This window comes from Acomys minous, assembly GCF_964271855.1.
Source record: "Acomys minous genome assembly, chromosome: 8".
NCBI classification, from domain to species: domain Eukaryota; kingdom Metazoa; phylum Chordata; class Mammalia; order Rodentia; family Muridae; genus Acomys; species Acomys minous.
The window spans coordinates 78672814-78690928 of record NC_140489.1 but is presented as its reverse complement, the minus strand read 5'-3'; the positions used below and the strand labels follow the sequence as shown (position 1 = coordinate 78690928).

General features: G+C 38.2%; 1 protein-coding gene across 19 annotated transcripts in view; it reads right to left on the bottom strand.

Moving 5' to 3' along the window:
• HDAC9 (histone deacetylase 9) overlaps positions 1–18115 on the bottom strand; it is an 861568-nt gene that overhangs the window by 48654 nt on the left and 794799 nt on the right. For all 19 annotated transcript variants that reach the window (XM_084791695.1, XM_084791697.1, XM_084791698.1 and 16 more), the window contains one exon: positions 6761–6894. In XM_084791695.1, the coding sequence (XP_084647821.1) occupies positions 6761–6894 (134 nt within the window). The remainder of the gene's footprint in view (positions 1–6760; positions 6895–18115) is intronic.

The window sequence follows — 18115 nt, the reverse complement described above, 5'->3', positions numbered from 1 at the left end:
ATAAGTGACTTGCTTCATTTGGCCACTGACCTCAGAGTGGAGTCGAAGCTACCCGCAGCTGGGTTTCAGGATCCATCAGGAGATGGCTGCAGCATCCCTGAGGAAGGCGCACACTCATTGACAACTTGAGCAAAGTTGCTGGTAGTGATGCTTTCCTCGGCATCTGGCCTCTAGTGCCTCTAAGACTTACATGTGTGGTTTATTCCTTTGATTTTATTACAGCGATTATTATTTTACTACAGAGTATGGGCATATCCACCAAATCCTCCATATTCATCACAGAAACCCAATTCATGGCGACACTCTATTTTACTTGCCCAGCTGTATTGACTGTTTTAGTCCTCTCAACTTGACCCCTCTACCATCAGAAACAAAACAAAACATCCATGCAGAGCCACTGGTGATAGCAAGAAACCTCATTGTCTTCCTTTGTATTCTCCTATCATATAACATCTTTTCCTTAGGTACTAACTTGTCAAAGTATTACTTCGTAGCCAAGATCAAGGTTAAATTACACTTATAAGTAAAATAGTCCTCCATTCCTGTAAATAGAACACATATCCCCTCATTGCATCCCTAGGATCTTTGATAATGTTTATCATTACTCTCGCTTGCTTTAGTGCTTTGGTCACACAATAGATGTCGAATAAAAGGGACAGATAAAGGCATTCCATGATGTTTGGCTCCTTATAAAAATGCTTTATTTCTTTTATTTTTTAACTATAACCAATGATGTGTTCAAGCTCACGACCATATTTCTTTTAACTATTTGAAAAAGACAGACAGAAATAACTCAGATGATTTGCAAGTAGTTTTGAGTTATCCAGGTCATGAAGCATTTCCTGAAACAAATGGTTTGACTTCTCATAGTGACCACTGAATATGAGGAACCAGTCTCACAGGGCATGTCTATCCTAGAAAGGATCTTCAAATAATATCTTTCCAAAACAGTTTTACTCCCTTTAGATTACCCACACAGCTACTTTTGGAGTATAGACAGGTATCAAAATCTGAAAAGAGACCATGGGGGAGGGGGTGGAATGTCATTCTGGCATACCATACACTTTCTCTCATCCTCTACTCATGAATTGCAGCTATTTAGGATCTTGTAAGCATTCCCAGATTCACACCAATTTCCCAAAGGACTCAAGCTCAGTCATACATAATCTAAAAGATGTGGAAAGATGGCAAAACAATGTCTTTACATAAAATCCAAGGAAAACCACCCCTCCCTTTCAGAGAACAACTTGGACAACACTATCTCAAGGGTTCACTTCAGGGGTGCTGTCAACACCCACTAGGAATCAGTTAAAAGAGTTTTTTCATTATCTTTGGAACACCAAGTCATCTTTAAAAACAAAGGCAATCTCCACATTCAGCCACTGTCCATGGAATCCCAGGCACAGGAAAGCATCTGGGGATAGTTTAGAAGAGAATAGTATTTTTTTTTAAAGTAGGAAGAATGAAAACATAGAAGTGAGTAAAAAAAGGAGGACGGTGGAAGAGAGTGGGAAAGGAAGGAAGGAACAAAGGAAAGATTAAAGAAGAAAATTGAAAGAAACTTGTTATCAAGCACTAATGAGTAAGGGTGGTTGAGAGGCAACTACATCATCTCAAACACTTGCATACCTATGAAAATATGGGTTAACCTTAAGAACAAACACACAAACAAACAAGCAAAACAGAAAGCAACTTATGCTTTCTAATGAGCTTGATCTCATTATTTCTTCTTGTATGGTTTGTGATTTTTTTTAAGGTCCTGTTCTCAACCCATGGCCAGAAGCTACTACTACTGTATACTCTCTTTCCTTTGCTCACTAGACCATTTGGTTTTGGATTAGATTCCATAGGGATTAAAAATCCCTAAAGCTTTCCTCTAAGGAAGACTTCTTTCAGGGGAAACAACCTGAGGTGCTACTAATTGGCTTTACAGAACAGTAGTTGAATGTGGCCTTAAAGAAACTGTGACTATGTTTGCTAGCCAGCTCCAATACAGCTGGCCAAAATAAAACTCTCCAGGGGCCTCACACACGTGTTTCTGTCACTAAATCTAAAAATGATATAGCTGTGCACAGAACGATACCTGATGCTTTTCCAACCAATCTCATGGTTTTTCTCATTTAGGTATTTAATTTCTTAAAAATGCCACACTGATGTTTTTAAGGGCTTCAGTGAAAATGTTTAAAAATATTCATTATAATCTGATCAGACTGATAAACCTCAGTTCTATACATGGCCAAGAAAAAGAATAAGTTAAAAAAACACTTTTAGTATGATTTAAGAAATTAGTCTTACCCAGACATTTTTTTTGTCCCACGCTTAAGTTAGTTTTAACCCAATAGCAGCATATTATTTTTACTTTCCTTGTGCATAATTGTTAAAGGAACAATTAGATTTCTTTCTAAGTATATCATTTTCATGCTGCAAATATTTTTCAAAGAAGAAAATGCCTGCTTAAGGTGCAATGTTTAGCTAGCATTTTTCTTAAACAGTGGGGTTTTTTTTTGTCCCCACCTATATGTGTACAACGGTTCCTGTTGATCCTACAAGTCTTTGCGGTTATGTAATATATATTATTTTGCTGATAATAAGTTGGAAAAAGAAGGAAGAAGAATAGAAGGAGGAGGAGGAGGAGGAGGGGAGGAGGAGGAGGAGGAGGAGGAGGAGGAGGAGGAGGAGGAAGAAGAAGAAGAAGAAGAAGAAGAAGAAGAAGAAGAAGAAGAAGAAGAAGAAGAAGAAGAAGAAGAGGAAGATTATAGTGCCTGGCCAAGAGCTCAGCCAAGAACAACAAAGAAGAAGAATAGCATTTTAAAAACTGGCACAATGTTTATGAATTCTAATCCTCTACACATGAATAAATACATCTGACGAAGTGCAGAGTCCCTTGCAAAGGCCCTCTTGACCTTTCTAATTTGAGCTCAATTGCGTGCTCGTGGTTGGGAAACTAGTTGGTTCTGTCAGTGTTTTCAGCTCCAGCTTCACTACATTTTGTTATTTGTAAAAGTGAAATCCCAGATAATAAGTCATAATTGCTCTATTAATCACTTGCAAGGGAGCTTGGAGGGAAATTGGGATTTTTAAATTGCAGTAATTGGCATCTGAAAGACGTCGTTCTTATTTTCTTATCCAGAGATTACTACATAAAACTGCTGTGGAAATTGCATGTAGGAACTTTTGTTAAATGGTGAGGTACAGGCAATATGCCTTCTGTATTATTTTTTTCTGCAGAAATGAAATTTAAAACTTCAATGTAGTCACAATGACCTTTGGCCTAAAAAAAAGTGCCCAAACCAGGCACTTAGATTATAAATTATATTGTCAATGAAAGTGAGAACTCTTTGTTTCTTGAGTTGTTTCAAGTATTACATTTTCATTTCCTCTTTTCAAATGAATTATAATGTACAGCACACTTGTGTTTTTCTTCCACTTTTCATTTTAAAAAATCTTTCTTCTTTTTGCTTTGTAATTCTGAGTGTAGAGATCCACTGCAACATGATTTACCTTTCAATGTTCAATATACCAACTCCATCTGTCATTCCTAAAGTGTCCTATGGGAAATCTATATCCCTGTATATGTCAGTAGAATCTTTAGTAGGAGAAAACTAAAATGAAACTCCCCTTCTTTAGATTAGGATAAACAAAATTTAGATTTTGCTTATGCAATTGAATATGGTCAACCAAAAGAGACAAAATGTGAATTAGGATATTATAATTTCAAGATAAAACTTAATAAAAGTCATCCAGAGAATTAAAATCAGTTAAATAATCAATATAGCTCCCAAATAATTTCATTCATCACATCCTGGTCTTTTTTTATTAGCCCTCTCTGCTCCTGTGCAGATTGATAAAGGCTGGCGAAGATGCTCTTATTCTCTATGTCAGAGCCTGGTCTTTCATAAAGTAAAAGATCATTGGAGAGATCCTGTTACCTTCACCAGAGATGCTTTTTTAGAAGTGAGAATTTGGGCAAGTACAGAGATTTTAATAATAAAAGACTCATTTTAATGGCTGTGTTGAAAGAGAGGCACTAAATCTGTAATTCCTTCCCTGAGGTGGGGAATGTAGTTTGCTTCTGTCACTGGGTGATGTTTCTTTTTAGGCTGACCAATCATCCCTGGTGTCACGATGCACACTCTGATTTTCTGGTGACACCGTTCCAAGTCTTTAAGATTTAAGTGATGAAAGGCCATCCAGGACAGCTCCAAACAACACTATCTCGTGGGCAAGAAACGTAAGCTAAAACCAACCACACAAACAGACACAGCGCTTTTGATATTTCTTTGTTATTATCCCCAAATAATCTCCCGTTGTGTTTGACATTATTAGTAGACTATATTTTAACCCTTTAATACTGTAGACAATGTGTGATCTGAAGAGACAGCCTCTTGTTGCCCTGAGAGCTGCCTAGCCTCCTGTGTAATTTTTAAAATTACATAGCAGTGTTAGGTACTTTGTCAGTCCTGGGATTATTCTTTCAAATTAAAAAAATAATATATATGTATTTATTCAATAAATATGGCAAAATTATTGTGTTAAAGCACTTTAGATTCATATGGTAAGGACAGCAGTAAAAGTTATGTATTCAGTGTATAGAAAAAAGCACAGTTTTCCATAAATACACGTGCAATATTGTAAATTTTTGTTAAAGAACAATGTAAAGCTTAGGTTTCAAGAACAATATTTTGAATAAGAAAAGTTGTATTGCCAGTTCAATTTCACAATAGAAATGCAAAAAAACAAAACAAAAAATGTTCCTAAACTCCCCTGAAACAAAACCCAAGTAATTAAATTGCCATATACTCACTATAAAAACTAAGTACCTGGGTCATACTAATCAATATATACAAACAGTGAAATAGTGGCTGAGTTGCGATTAACTGAACTAAAATCTGGTCTTAGACACAAATGTCCAAGTGGTTAAATTTAAAATCTTCTGAGTGATTAGCAATCTGTGTTGCAATTTAGATATGTGATGCAAACATTTGACCTTTTAGATTCAAGTTCAGGTCTTAGCAATGCTATGCATTGCAGCTACACAGCAGTATTCGATTTTCTAATCTTTAAAAGATTCCTTATCAGGACCCAAGGGAGGATAATTGAATCTCACCCAGAAGAGGAAATGCAACAGACAGTGGAAGTGGTTGAAAAGGAGGAACAAAGAAGAGGGAGCATAGAAATGGGGGGGGGGGGCGGAATATCTGACCTAGAGAGAGGGAGGTGGGCAGCAGGGCAGATGGCCTGCAGAGAGAAAAGAAATCATGGGCCTGACATCTTTGTGAGAAGATGGAGACCTCAGACATGGCAGGCATCTGTAAGAATATGGGGGTGACTCCAACTGAGACTCCTAGTAGCAAGGGTTGTGGAGACTGAAGAGGCCACCCTCTAACTAGACAGAGTGGAGGGACGAGAACACCAGCGCACCCTCATAAAATTTGACCCCAAATTTACCCTGCCTATAATATATGTAGGGATAAAGACAGAGCTGAGATTGAGGGAATGTCCCATCAATACCAGGCCCATACTGAGACCCACTCCATCGGAGAGAGCCAACCCCTGACACTATTAATGATACTCTGACACTAGGCTCACAGACGGAAGAAGCCTAGCATGGCTGTCCTCTGAGCAGCTACACCCAGAAGCAGATCCAAACAGATGCAGAGACTCAGCCAAACATTGGGCTAAGCACAGGGAGTCTTGTGTAAAAGTGGAGGTTGGACAGAAGGACCTGGAGGTGACAGGAGCCCCACAAGAAGACCAAAAGAGCCCAGAAAGAACCATGAATAGACTGGACCTAGGCCCCTACACAGAGAGAGATATAGCAGATGGGCAGCTCAGGCTTCATGTGGGTCCCCTAGTAAGGGGATCAGTGGCTGTCTCTGACATGGACTCAGTTGCCAGCTCTTTGATCACTCCCTCTGGTAGAACTGCCTCACCAGACTACAAAAGAAGAGGATTTGTTCACTCTTGATGCAACTTGATGAGCTGTTATGAGTGCATGGGGGGAGGGATCCCCTTTTCTGAGAAATAGGGGAGGGGAAGGGGGGAAGAGGAAAGGAGTGTGTGACCAGGAGGAGGGTGGGACCACTTTGATCTGGATGCAAAGTGAATAAATAAATTATTTATGCATGCCTTTAATCCCAGCAATTGGGAGGCAGAGACTGGCTGATCTCTGCGAGTTTGAGGGCAACGTGGTCTACAAAGTGAGTCCAGGGCAGCCAGGACAAGAGAAACCATCTTGAAAAACCAAATAAAATGAAATTAAAATAATAAGTAAATAAATTGATTTTAAAAAGATTCCTTATCGCTCCCAGAAAGATAGGACACTATCTCTACCTTAACACATCACAATCTCAAATGATGGCAAAATATTGCTTAAGGATGTTGTTAATATAGCTTTATTTTTCTGATTTAGCAATCCTACAGGAAATCTCAAAAACTTTGAAAAGTTTAATTTCATATTAAATGACTCAATGTTCATTTGATTGGGTCAGTAGACAAAACATTCTTCTTTCCAAGGGATTTCATTGCTCAGTTTTCGGCTGTGTAAATAACTTGATTGAAAGGAATGCTATGCGGATACCCTACCTGGGAGGAGAGTGTAGCATGTCTATCAAAACATAGGAACTTCTCATGCCTACGTCCTTCATGGTGAGAGCTACACAGAACATTCTACTTTCATAGATGAACTGATAAACTTTTTAAGCACACATGCATACACCCTTGTCCTTAACCCCTGCTGTTGTGCACCGTTCGCTTTTACCTCATTTCCTAGAAGGGCATTTATGCAGGCTTCTGAGGCATCGCAGATGGCTGTCAGATCATGTCCTCCTTCTAGGGCCAATGCCACACGTCCATCAGCTAATGTCATCAACTGCTTCGTCAAATGACCAAAACCTACCATAATAAAAACAAGAAAATTTCAAAGTATTAAATCAAGAAAGAAAAAAAAAAAAAACCACCACTAGTATGTAACAGGAAGTGAGCATTAAGTAATCCCAGTTTATTTCCAAAGCCCTTATCACCAGCCCTCACATTTAGAAGCACACATGAAAATTTCAGTTCTTTCACATCCTTGCCAGCTTTTGGTAGGATTTGCTAAGAGAATGGATGAAACATGCCTTATTATTGTGGTTTCATTCTGTATTAGGGAGGAGATTTCCATTTCTAGTGAGGTGGAGTTTTATTTAAATGGCTCTAGAATTTGCTTTAATTTTTCTTCTATACCTACTGGGTTTCCCTCCAAATTTGGGAATATTGTGTTAGAATGCATTCATCATTATTTCTAATGTAAAGTCATATTTGCACTGATGACATAAAATAAGCTTGCTTCTGATACATTTTTTTTTTTTGGTATGAGCCCAATATATCTAATATTTTCTTCAGGAGTTTTGACCTATTCTTGAATGGGTTTAATGTTTAATTTTCCATTCTTGCATTGATTGTGCTAAATTGTAACATAGCTAGAGCCCTGTTATTTGACTTAGAATGCTGGGTAGGTATTTCCTTTAAAGTCATGTAGGCTTTGGATTCTCTGTGGTTAAGGCTTTTGATTATTGATTCAATTTTTGGAGGATTACAGGACTACTCATCATATCTATGTCTTCAATTATATTTTTTCTAGGAATTCATTCTATTATTTACATGTTTAAATTTATTGAAAATTATCTATTATATTTTATCTTATTTTCCCACTCCAAAGAGATATATGCAAACTTTGTCACCAATATCTCTTAAATTTTCTACTCTCTTTCTGTGCAATATTTTCACTTTTTACATATATTTTTTCCTTCAGAACTGTCTTCCCAACTTTTTCTTTTCAGAAATTTACAATCTACTGTTTAGAATCCATATTACTTTAAGTGATTGTATTATTAAATTACAGCATTTTTACTTATATTTCATAATTTTCAAATTATTTTTATAGCCTCTTATTTCTTGCTTGTGTTTTTATGCATTTCCTTCAGCATATTTTACACCCTACATCTGAAATTTAAACCGTTTAAGTTTAGTTGGCTCTTTGTTTATTGTACCGATTCATCTCCACAGTTCCTTTAATTTTCCTATTTCTGTTTTGTTTTCTTGTTTTTATTTTTCCTCTCTCGAGTTCATATGCAGTAGAATTTTACATATGACAAATATTTGAAGCCTGGTGCAATGGAATGAGTGTCTCTGGCCACACCCACACTTTCCTCAGGTTGGTGTGTTGGAATCCTAATTGCCAAGGAGATGGTATCAGCAGGTGGTATCAGTAGGTGGGCCTTTCGTTAATTAGGTGATAATCTCATTACTTTTAAAAAAGGGAATGCCAAAGAGTGCTCTAACCATTTGGGGGTTTTTGTTTTTGTTGTTGTTTTCCTAGCACAGGAGGCTACTAGAAGTTGTAGGTATGGAAGCCCTCACCAGAACCTAACCATACGGGTGCTCTGCTACAGGCTTGGCAACAGTGAGGAAAAATTCAACTGCTTTTAAGCCATCATTCTATTATGCTTTACTGTATCAGACTAAACTAAGACACCTGGGATGAACACAGCATCTGTTATTAAAGCCTGGTAGATTGTAGTTTTGTTTTCTTCTGCTAAATCCTTGAGATATTTTCTTCCAGACCCATTTTACCATCTTGGATTGTAGGGTTGGTTTAGGATTTTGATTCTGCATATGGACTGAAAGGCCTGATTTTACATTCATGAGGAAGTTGCTTGATTTTCTACCTCTTCACTTCCTTTTTCTTTCCAGCTTCCTTTCCCTCACTTCATAATGATAACTAAAATAGGCTTGCCATTTTTTTTTTTCAGCAGAAGTTTTCCACTCCTGTCCTTTTCTTTGGAGCTAGCCTTTTGTTCTTCTTGGTCTTCAGCAGCTCCCTCTCCCATTACAGGTTCACACTTTTCACTGTTCTAGCATGCAAGAAACAACTTTCAGCTCTGGGAGGTGAAGATTAGGAGATGGATATTCTAAAATGACCAACATCTCTATTGGTTGTTCAGCTTCCTTCATCCCTGTATATATCATCAATAAACCTTGAGGTTCTCTTTTATATGTAATGTAACATTTTAAGATATTTTACTATCAGAGTATTTGAAGACACCTATTCTTTCTTATTGCCAAACTGGAACATTCTTGTTCAGTATGTTTTTTGTTTGTTTGTTTGTAACTCATCATATTATACAAACCTGTCCAGTTGCAGGAATAATTGCATAATAAATGCATAAAAATAAGATAATTCTTTCTGTATCATACTTTATTTTGGGGGTCTGTGAACTTACAGAGGGGATACTTGATTTTAAACCAAACACATTTTTAATAATTAATAAATTTTATTTTCAGAATAGTTTGGAAGTTACGAAGAAATTGACCAGGAAGTACAGATAGTAATCCATATTCCCTCCTTTTCCTACTACTAGCTTACAATTAGTATTATTTTGCATTTGCTACAATTTTTATTTTGGTAATGATGCATTATTATAAACTGAAGTCTATAGCCATGCTTCATACTTTGTGTTGTATAAGTATGCAGAGTTTGAAAAATGCAGATGTCATGTGTCCACCATCGTAGTATCACAAAAAATAGCCGCAATTACCCTAAGACCCACATGCTGCACCTCCTCACCACTTCTTCCTGCTCAACTCACTAATCAATGATCTTCTTGTTCTTCAGTTTTACCAGCTACTTGATGCTTTCATGAACTCAAAAACTTTTAATCACTGTATTACTCTTTCTAAATCAACAAACCCATGAGTTCCTGTCCTCTCACTCACATAACACATAATATCTGAAACGCTTGTAAATATCTGCATCTATCAAAGCATGGACACTTGCAAGAATAAATTTGCACACAAAAGTGCATGTTCTAATGGCATGACTGGCCTGCTTTCCAATCTGACACTGCATTTCTTTGAAGTATTACAGTCTAGTTGGCAGAGCAGAGCAAGAACAGTTGGAATGGTCAAGACAGAACAGGGACTTAAACAAAGTCGCTTCCATTTTAGAACAAAAACACAATAAACAGTATCATCTTAAATTTCAGGATGAATTGAGATACTCAATAAACAATTGTTCAGTTGTGCTCTAGCATTTGATCCTAGCCATGAGCCACATGACATTGGTTTCCCCACCACTGCCCTAAAGCACTGCAATGTTGATTTTAGCCACCTAACTACTATCTGGATGGAAATCAAAACAGCCGCTTTATACATGTCCCGTGTCTTATAAAGTTGGCAAAAAAAAATATTTTTAACACTATCTGAAAAAACAAGTAAGACTGGGGTGGTAGCACTGTAGAACCCTGCACGTCCTTACAGTGGTGGATTATTTTACAAAGGAGACTTAAGAATGAGTAATGGGGCTGGAGAGATGGCTCAGACAGTAAAGGCTAGGCTCCATACCAAAATACAAGAGTGAGAATGATGTCTGTGAACTCCACCTTGTTACTCTATGAGCAGGGAAGGGTGACAGATTTTCAGAAAACACGAGATGCAGAGTGCTCACCCTAATGCTCAGAAATGTTCTTTGCCTCAGACAACATGAACAGTACCTTATAGGAAACCTTTTAAAGTCATACCCCACTCTCCACTCAACTGTGGAGAATGTCCTATCCATTGACTAGATCTGGGTAGGGGTTTGAAGTTTATGGCCTGTATTGTCCTTGGCTGGTGCCATAGTTTGAGCGGGACCCCTAGGCCCAAATCTGCCTATCATAATGTTCTACTTGTAGGTTTCTAGGACCCTCTGCTTTCTACTTTGCTATTCTCCCATGCTTCTCTCATCTAGAGTCCCAATAGGATGTCCTCCCATCTGTCCCAGCTTCCTGGTAAGTGAAGACTTTCACATGTACTCTGGTGCCTCATATTTGACCATGTCTCCTGGCTGGGGAGACTGGGTGGCACTCAGAGGAAGGATAGCAGGCTACCAAGAAGAGACTTGATACCCTATGAGCATATAAAGGGGGAGGAAGTCCCCCTCAGGAACAGTCATAGGGGAGGGGAGTAATGGGAAAATGGGAGGGAGGGAGGAATGGGAGGATACAAGGGATGGGATAGCCATTCAGATGTAATAAGAATAAATTAATAAAATAAAATTTAAAAATTAAAAAAAGAAAACCTTTCAATATATCCTATACAAAGTCACAGTTAACTGTGTTGGTAAGTATTCTAAACAGCTTCTTCTGTACCTAAACCAGGCCTATGGTGACCATTTTCAAAACAGAATTCTAAATCAAGGCCTTGTACTATATATTTCATACTGAATGTTCCAAGAAATTGAGAATGCAGTGATTAAACTCCTGCTGAGAAAATCAAATCACATGTATTTTTTCAAACAGAGACAGAGAAATCTGATTTAAGCTCAATTTTACCTTTGAGAATATAAGAAAAGTCCCATAAAATGTCAGATTTAAATGGGATAGTAAAAAGTCAGAGGGAACAGTGGAATGAAGTTAATCTTTGATCTCTGTCCAAATTCCTTTTTCTTTTACCTACAGGCTTTGTTTCCACTCACATGCTGCCCATGTGATCCCTGGAGTCAGAGATGGAGGCAGCTGAACTTGCGTGGTTATGCATGGACAACACACCATGTACACAAAGAGATGAATGTGTTACAACCCCCTTTCCACTCTAAGTCAACGATTCAAGAAGAATCTCCCAGTCTTATTACCCTAAGCTCTTCTGTTCCAGCTGAACAGTGACCAATGCCAGGAAAGAAGAGTTTTACTAGAAGCAAGGCCTGGGCATGTGTATATGTATCGGTTTGATTTAGAGGCTGCGTTTTAATAACAATCAGCAGCACAGCTTTCATGTCATAATGTAACTTCTAGATTCACAAACGACACAAAAGCTGTTCTCACTTTTCCCAGCCTTTAGAGTTGAAAACTTATCTTCTTCCTCGAGGAAGAGGGAGCACCCTGCATGTGAGGGATGGTGGGTGGAGCACTCCACTGTAGAAGCTTGCCAGTATAACACAAGGCCTCGCGGACTCAAGTGAGCATGGGCTACAGAGATGAACTGGAGTCCCACATTTCCTGTAGTTTTAGAAATCCAGACCCAGAACTCTACAACTGAGGGAATCACAATCCATGTGAACAGGCCCAAAGATTTGATATGAAGTGACTGGAAACCAGGCAGTTCCCTGTTACTTCCATTTTCTACTATTGAGTTCAACATGAAAACATGGAGTGTGTGTGTGTGTGTGTGTGTGTGTGTGTGTGTGTGTGTGTGTGTGTGTGTGCATGTATTTTCTGAGAAAGATTCGACACCATTTTGTTTGAGGTAATCTTTCAGACTAAGGCATTATTCAATACTGCCAGATTACAGTATTGGAAAATACTATGGTATATACTACATTATATCAATAGACTGTAGACTATACTATAGACTGCACGTATCCTGGTTGATTTTTTAATAAGAATTTACATAGAATGAAATTAGAAATACCAGAGTAAAGGTACTCTGAAACAAATCATTCCTCTTGATAACCAAACATAACTGGATTAGCTGCTGTTCTCATCACCGACACACTACCTGACAGAAACACATTGAAGGAAGAAGGATTATTCTGGTTCATGGTTCAGGAGCACAGTCCATCCCAGCCTTAACGGAGTGGCTCACCCAGAAACATGAGGCAGCTGCTCATCTGTGTAGGATGTCCGGAAGCAAATAGTTCTTGCTCCAAGACTAGCAGACCTACGACCCTTTAACTCTGCCCCCATTGCCCTGTGTCTGCCAACTAGGGCCCATGTCCGAAAGGAAAGGTTCCACAACCTCCCCCCAAACAATGTCATAAGCTAGCGACCAAGTGTGCAAACAGATGAGCCTGTGGGAGTCACTTCTCAGTCAGTCTACAACAGCTGAACCGGAGAACTACCGAAACCTAGACACAACTGCTGCAGAGATTTGGAGACGTGTTTTAAATTTAAAAACCTGTTTGGTTCTGTTAATTTCATAGGAGCAAATGTATTTTTTTCTCACTAAAATGTATCCAATGAGCTGTAAGTATGGGAAAATTTTGAATTATCAATTTCAGGGAGATTTCCTGACACTCTGAGTCTTTACTCTGCCAAAGAAGCCATTCTGTGTCAGCATTTTCATGAGTTCAGAAAAACATGCTTGAAATGGAAAGTTCTCTTTGAGATCTCAAAGATTAAATCTTACATACATAATTACCAGCTAAGCCATGGAATACCAACCAAGTCATCTCTACAATTGGCACAACTCAAAGTCATCACTGTACGGCTTACAGATCATTCTCAGAGTAGAGGTAATGAAGGGAAACAACCATAGCTAGCTCTATTTTAATTTTCTTTGAAGTAAAACTATCTTGAACATCAAAATTAGTATATTGATTGTAGATATTTGAAAGATGGTAAAAAAATAATAAAATGTCATTATATAGCAATGCAATATATACAAAACACACCATATGCTACGATATAGTATGTAAAGATTCACTTCTCATTCAGTAAATAAGTTAAATAAACAACAGTAACAGAGAAACTTTATATAACTACAAACCCATGGTTCCATCAACCAGTGATAGTCAATTCTGTTTTTATGTATTTTACTGTTGTTTATTTTATAGATAAAAGACAATCATAGTTTTTTAGAAACCTACATGCCAAAATGTCACTATTCTGAAAATATGTCTCATATCCTCAATGACAGTTTAAATATAACACATCACCCAATTATGTTTTAAGATATTTGTTGTCATTGTGGAAGCTTTATGTCAGATTAAAAGGGCAGCTCGTGTTTAATTAAATAGCCATTCTGTGCTGATTCTTGAGCTGTTGTGTACTGTTGAGACCATGTTTGACTTGATCTTCCTCTCTTTTTTAGCAAGCCTGTGGCGTGGCTATGGAGGCTGAATCATGTAGAGGCAAAATAAGAACAAAGCACGGTCAGTTTTTTGTGTACCTTATTCTTTCAGGATTGATGTTTGGTAACGTCTGTTGTAAACAACTTACATAGTCTTGGGAGAGCTCAGAGGTATCCGAGAGCCTCCCCAAATGTTTGTTTTTAATATGAAGTTGTACCTAGCACTGGAAATTTCTACAGAAGTCAAACCTGAGGGAGATTTACTACAGATTAGAGATGGAATCTTCTCCAACCTGCAGGTCAGTTTCCATTTCTATCTTGCTCTCCTCCAATAACAGAGATACAAGTTCAGAATCACCAGTCGGGGCCCAGGGAAGCACACCTGGGTCCCGACTCATTTGATTAACATAAAAATAATGACATAAAGTTATTTCTTCATAAGTCACCTGACTTGTAAAGTTCCAACTTTGCTGACGTCCATCTCCCAGTCAATGCAAGTCTTCCTTAGCTACTGTTTTCTGTGTCTGGTCTACAAATACATCACAGAGAAAAACCAAACCAAAGTGCTACATAGCTCATCTTTCCCCACTCCAGACCTGCCACTCGTCAGAGGTGCCACAGTGAAAGCCAGCAGTAGTGAGGGTCTCTTGAAATACTAGCATCTGTTATGATTCCTTTTATTTTTGTGACTCGTTATTGCATGGCTATGATGCAATATCATTATGCTCATTTATTCACAAGTTAGTTCACTGGGGGCCTGAAATGTCTGTAAAGACTCCATTACATATTCCATATAGAAAAAGTCAAAGGGGTAGAATATTTTTGCCCAAATTGATTTTGAAATTTAATGTTGCACATCAAAATTAAAATTAATAAAAAATTAAAAAACATATAAGAAATTACCAAAGAATGTTTAGATAGTGAAGTCTGATTATACAAACCATTTTCCTCTTTAAGCCACTTGGTAGTTAAGTTACCACTGTGTTCTTCAGGAGAATAGAGTCAAACTGCAGTTGAGAGAGAAACTGGCGTAGCATGTGGCAGTCTCATGCACTGGGAGGCTCTCAAGCAGGACTTCAAAGCAGAATCTGATTGTGCAGATGGGCTGAATGCTTGCCACAAAAATACCTTTTAAGGCTCACGGTGCTGTAACTCATATGGTAGGCACTTGTGATTCGTTCCTGATGATGTTGGGATCACTTAACTCACAAAACCATTGTCGCTACCATAAAGCCCTTTCATCTGTAGCCAAAAAGGTCCATTTCATGTAAATGAAAAAAATTCATTAAAGTATCACCTTAATAATGGGTAAGGATATATATTTTCTGGTCATGTTTAAAATGCAAATCTATGAACGTATTCTGAAGATTCATGTCATGTTAAGGTCTTTACTTATTTGATGTCCCAGGACTCTTTCCAAGTTCATTGAAACCGGAAATCAATTTTAGAAGAAGTATGGAGATTATTATCATTAAATCTTTCAGCTGGCTTACTCCAAGCTGCCCTATAAATATTACATATGTTTTAAAGAAGGCATTTTCAAATATAGTAAAAATTCTTTTACTCTTCTAGTCAGTGATGCTCTGGGAAGTAAAATAGGTTTCCATTCTCAGTATGTTTGGAAAGAAAATGTGTATTTGCACTGGATTTTAAACAAAGTCTGAAACAATGAAATATTTTACTGTTTTATTTCTGAACAATAAAATTAATACTTAAATTTTCTCAAGAGTAAAAATATCGAGAAAGATTGACTGACAATTTTATGACACACCAACCAATCCATCTATGATCTAAATAAGTCACTTGTCACTTGTTGTAGCAACACTGACTGAAGCCTTCTGTCTTCACATAGAGCTGATATGTCAAGTGGACACGTGATGATATAAATTCTTCTGGAACCTCAGTGTTCTCAGTCAAAGACATAACCAAATAGTATTTCTTCTATATCACAGGTTTGAAATGAACACATAATCAAAAGACACTCCAAAATTATAAGCAGGCTATATAGAACAAAGCCTGAAAGAGCGGTCAAGAAGTATGCCCCGATGTTTGAGCTGTTCTGTTTTGTGTTCAGCATTGCAGGTTGAACCCAGGCTGCACCCATGCTGGGTAGGGATTTCATCGCTGAGATACATCCGCAGGCCTTTCACTTCTAATGGTGCATTTTTAAACTGTATAACTTCAGATTTAGAAATGAAGATTATTTATAACACAGTTTTTTGTTTGTTTGTTTGTTTGTTTGTTTTTTAAAGAATGAGGAAACTAGCCAGGCGTGGTGGTACATACCTGTAATCCCAACACTCTAGGAGGCAGAGGCAGGCATGGTTCCGCATGAGTTCAAGGCCAGCCTTGTCTGCAAAGTGAGTACAGGACAGCCAAGGCGACACAGAGAAACACTTTCTCAAAAAACAAAAATAAAAACAAACAAACAAACAAACAGATAGTAATTTAAAAAAAAGAAGAGTGAGAAAACAGGGACACTAAATGTGGAACTCAGAAGGCAAACAGTCAGCAACAGAATCAGAGTTGGATCTGGATCTCTGAAGAGCACATTTATCCCTGTTCCTTGCCAATACTTATATAAATACTGGCCATGCTCTCAGACAATAAGTCTTCCATCTCAGAAAGAGCTACTTCAGAGACGGTGCCTGGATACCAAATGGGCTTTCCTCTCCTGTTCTACTGATCTCTCCTCCTCCTCCTTTTTTCCTTTACCGATTGTTGCTTTGTTGTCTTGAGTGCAGACAAATCAGTAGCACAGAAGCATATGAATTAAATTTCTATTAATATATGCAAGTGCGTAACCAGTGAGAGGGGAAAATCCCTAGAAAACCCTCTGGGCACTGACTTTTGCCAAACCCCAATTGCAATTTAATTTGCCAATCACTAGCTTTTACTGCTGTTTCCAATGATTTATCAAACACATGGGGTCTATACTTGCATTGGTGCCCATACATAAGTGGCCAAGTGACATGAAGTGAAAACAGATCTGGTTCATGCCAAGCAATGATGATGCCATTACAGAAGCTTGAATGGCGACTCCTGACCTCATCTCTAAGAATAACTATGGCACTACTAGAGTCCTGGCTTCTAAGAACCAAAAATAATAAAGTCTTGTCCACAGACAAATATCAGTTGCCACAAAGAAAGATGAGTATCACAAATGAAGTGACATAAGGCTTAATACATGAGACTGTAACTGCATACAGAAGATGCTTGGAGGTGGTGTGACGTTTGTAAGTCTTTGCTTAAGGTTCCACTTCTTTCTTTCTTTCTTTCTTTTGTTTTTTGTTTTTGTTTTGTTTTGTTTTTTGTTTGTTTTTGTTTTTTGTTTTTTGAGACAAGGTTTCTCTGTGTAGTCTTGGCTGTCCTGGACTCGCTTTGGAGACCAGGCTGGCCTTGAACTCACAGCGAACCACCTGCCTCTGCCTACTGAGTACTGGGATTAAAGGCGTGCGCCACCACGCCCGGCTAAGGTTCTAACATGACAGTAGTAGTGATGCTTGGGTCACCTGAGATGATACATGCAACATGCATCACTCAGCTCATGGCAACGCGGGCATTGGTTCATCCAAGCCCATTGGACCCATTCGTGATTTCAAAGCACTGCTAGATAAATAGGAGACATCTTCTAGATGGCACCATTACCTTAATCTATTAAGGGATTCTTTTAGTAAATGGAGCTCTACGATCACTCAAATCAGTACAGGATGACATACATTCTATAGGCAGAGAACAAAGTAAAGAATGTGCTGATAAGCTGGTTAAGTCGGAGTCTGTATTTCCAGATGGTCCTCTTTGAACATTATTTGGCAAAGATAAATGGAGAAGACCTGAACAGTGTGGAGTTCCATCAGAGTAGGCATTTACTATAGGTTATGGTTAGCTGCTCATTTAGAATGAGCTTACCAACACCTACTTAACTCAATTTCTATTACACACTTTACTGGTCAGGACTTAAGGATATCTCAGTGGCACTATCCTGTAGTACCCTTCATTTTCTGAGTTGGAACAACATATGTCAATAGTGTGAACTGTTGATTCAGTGATTGGCAGAAGTAGTTTTCTGTTGAACTTGGGTGTATCATGAGATGTTTGAGGCCCTGTGACAAACACAATGAAGGGAAGGACACCCAAACCATTTTAACCAAAAAATTTTCCAGCTAGTTACAGAAGAGGAAGTTGAAGAAATCTGAAGTAAAATTTGCATGGGGGAGGGGTTGAAAATTGAGGAAAACACATGGAAGGAATGTGGCTGGCTTCTGGTCAGAATGGAAAGCTCAGATTTGTACCCACTGTGGGCTGAATT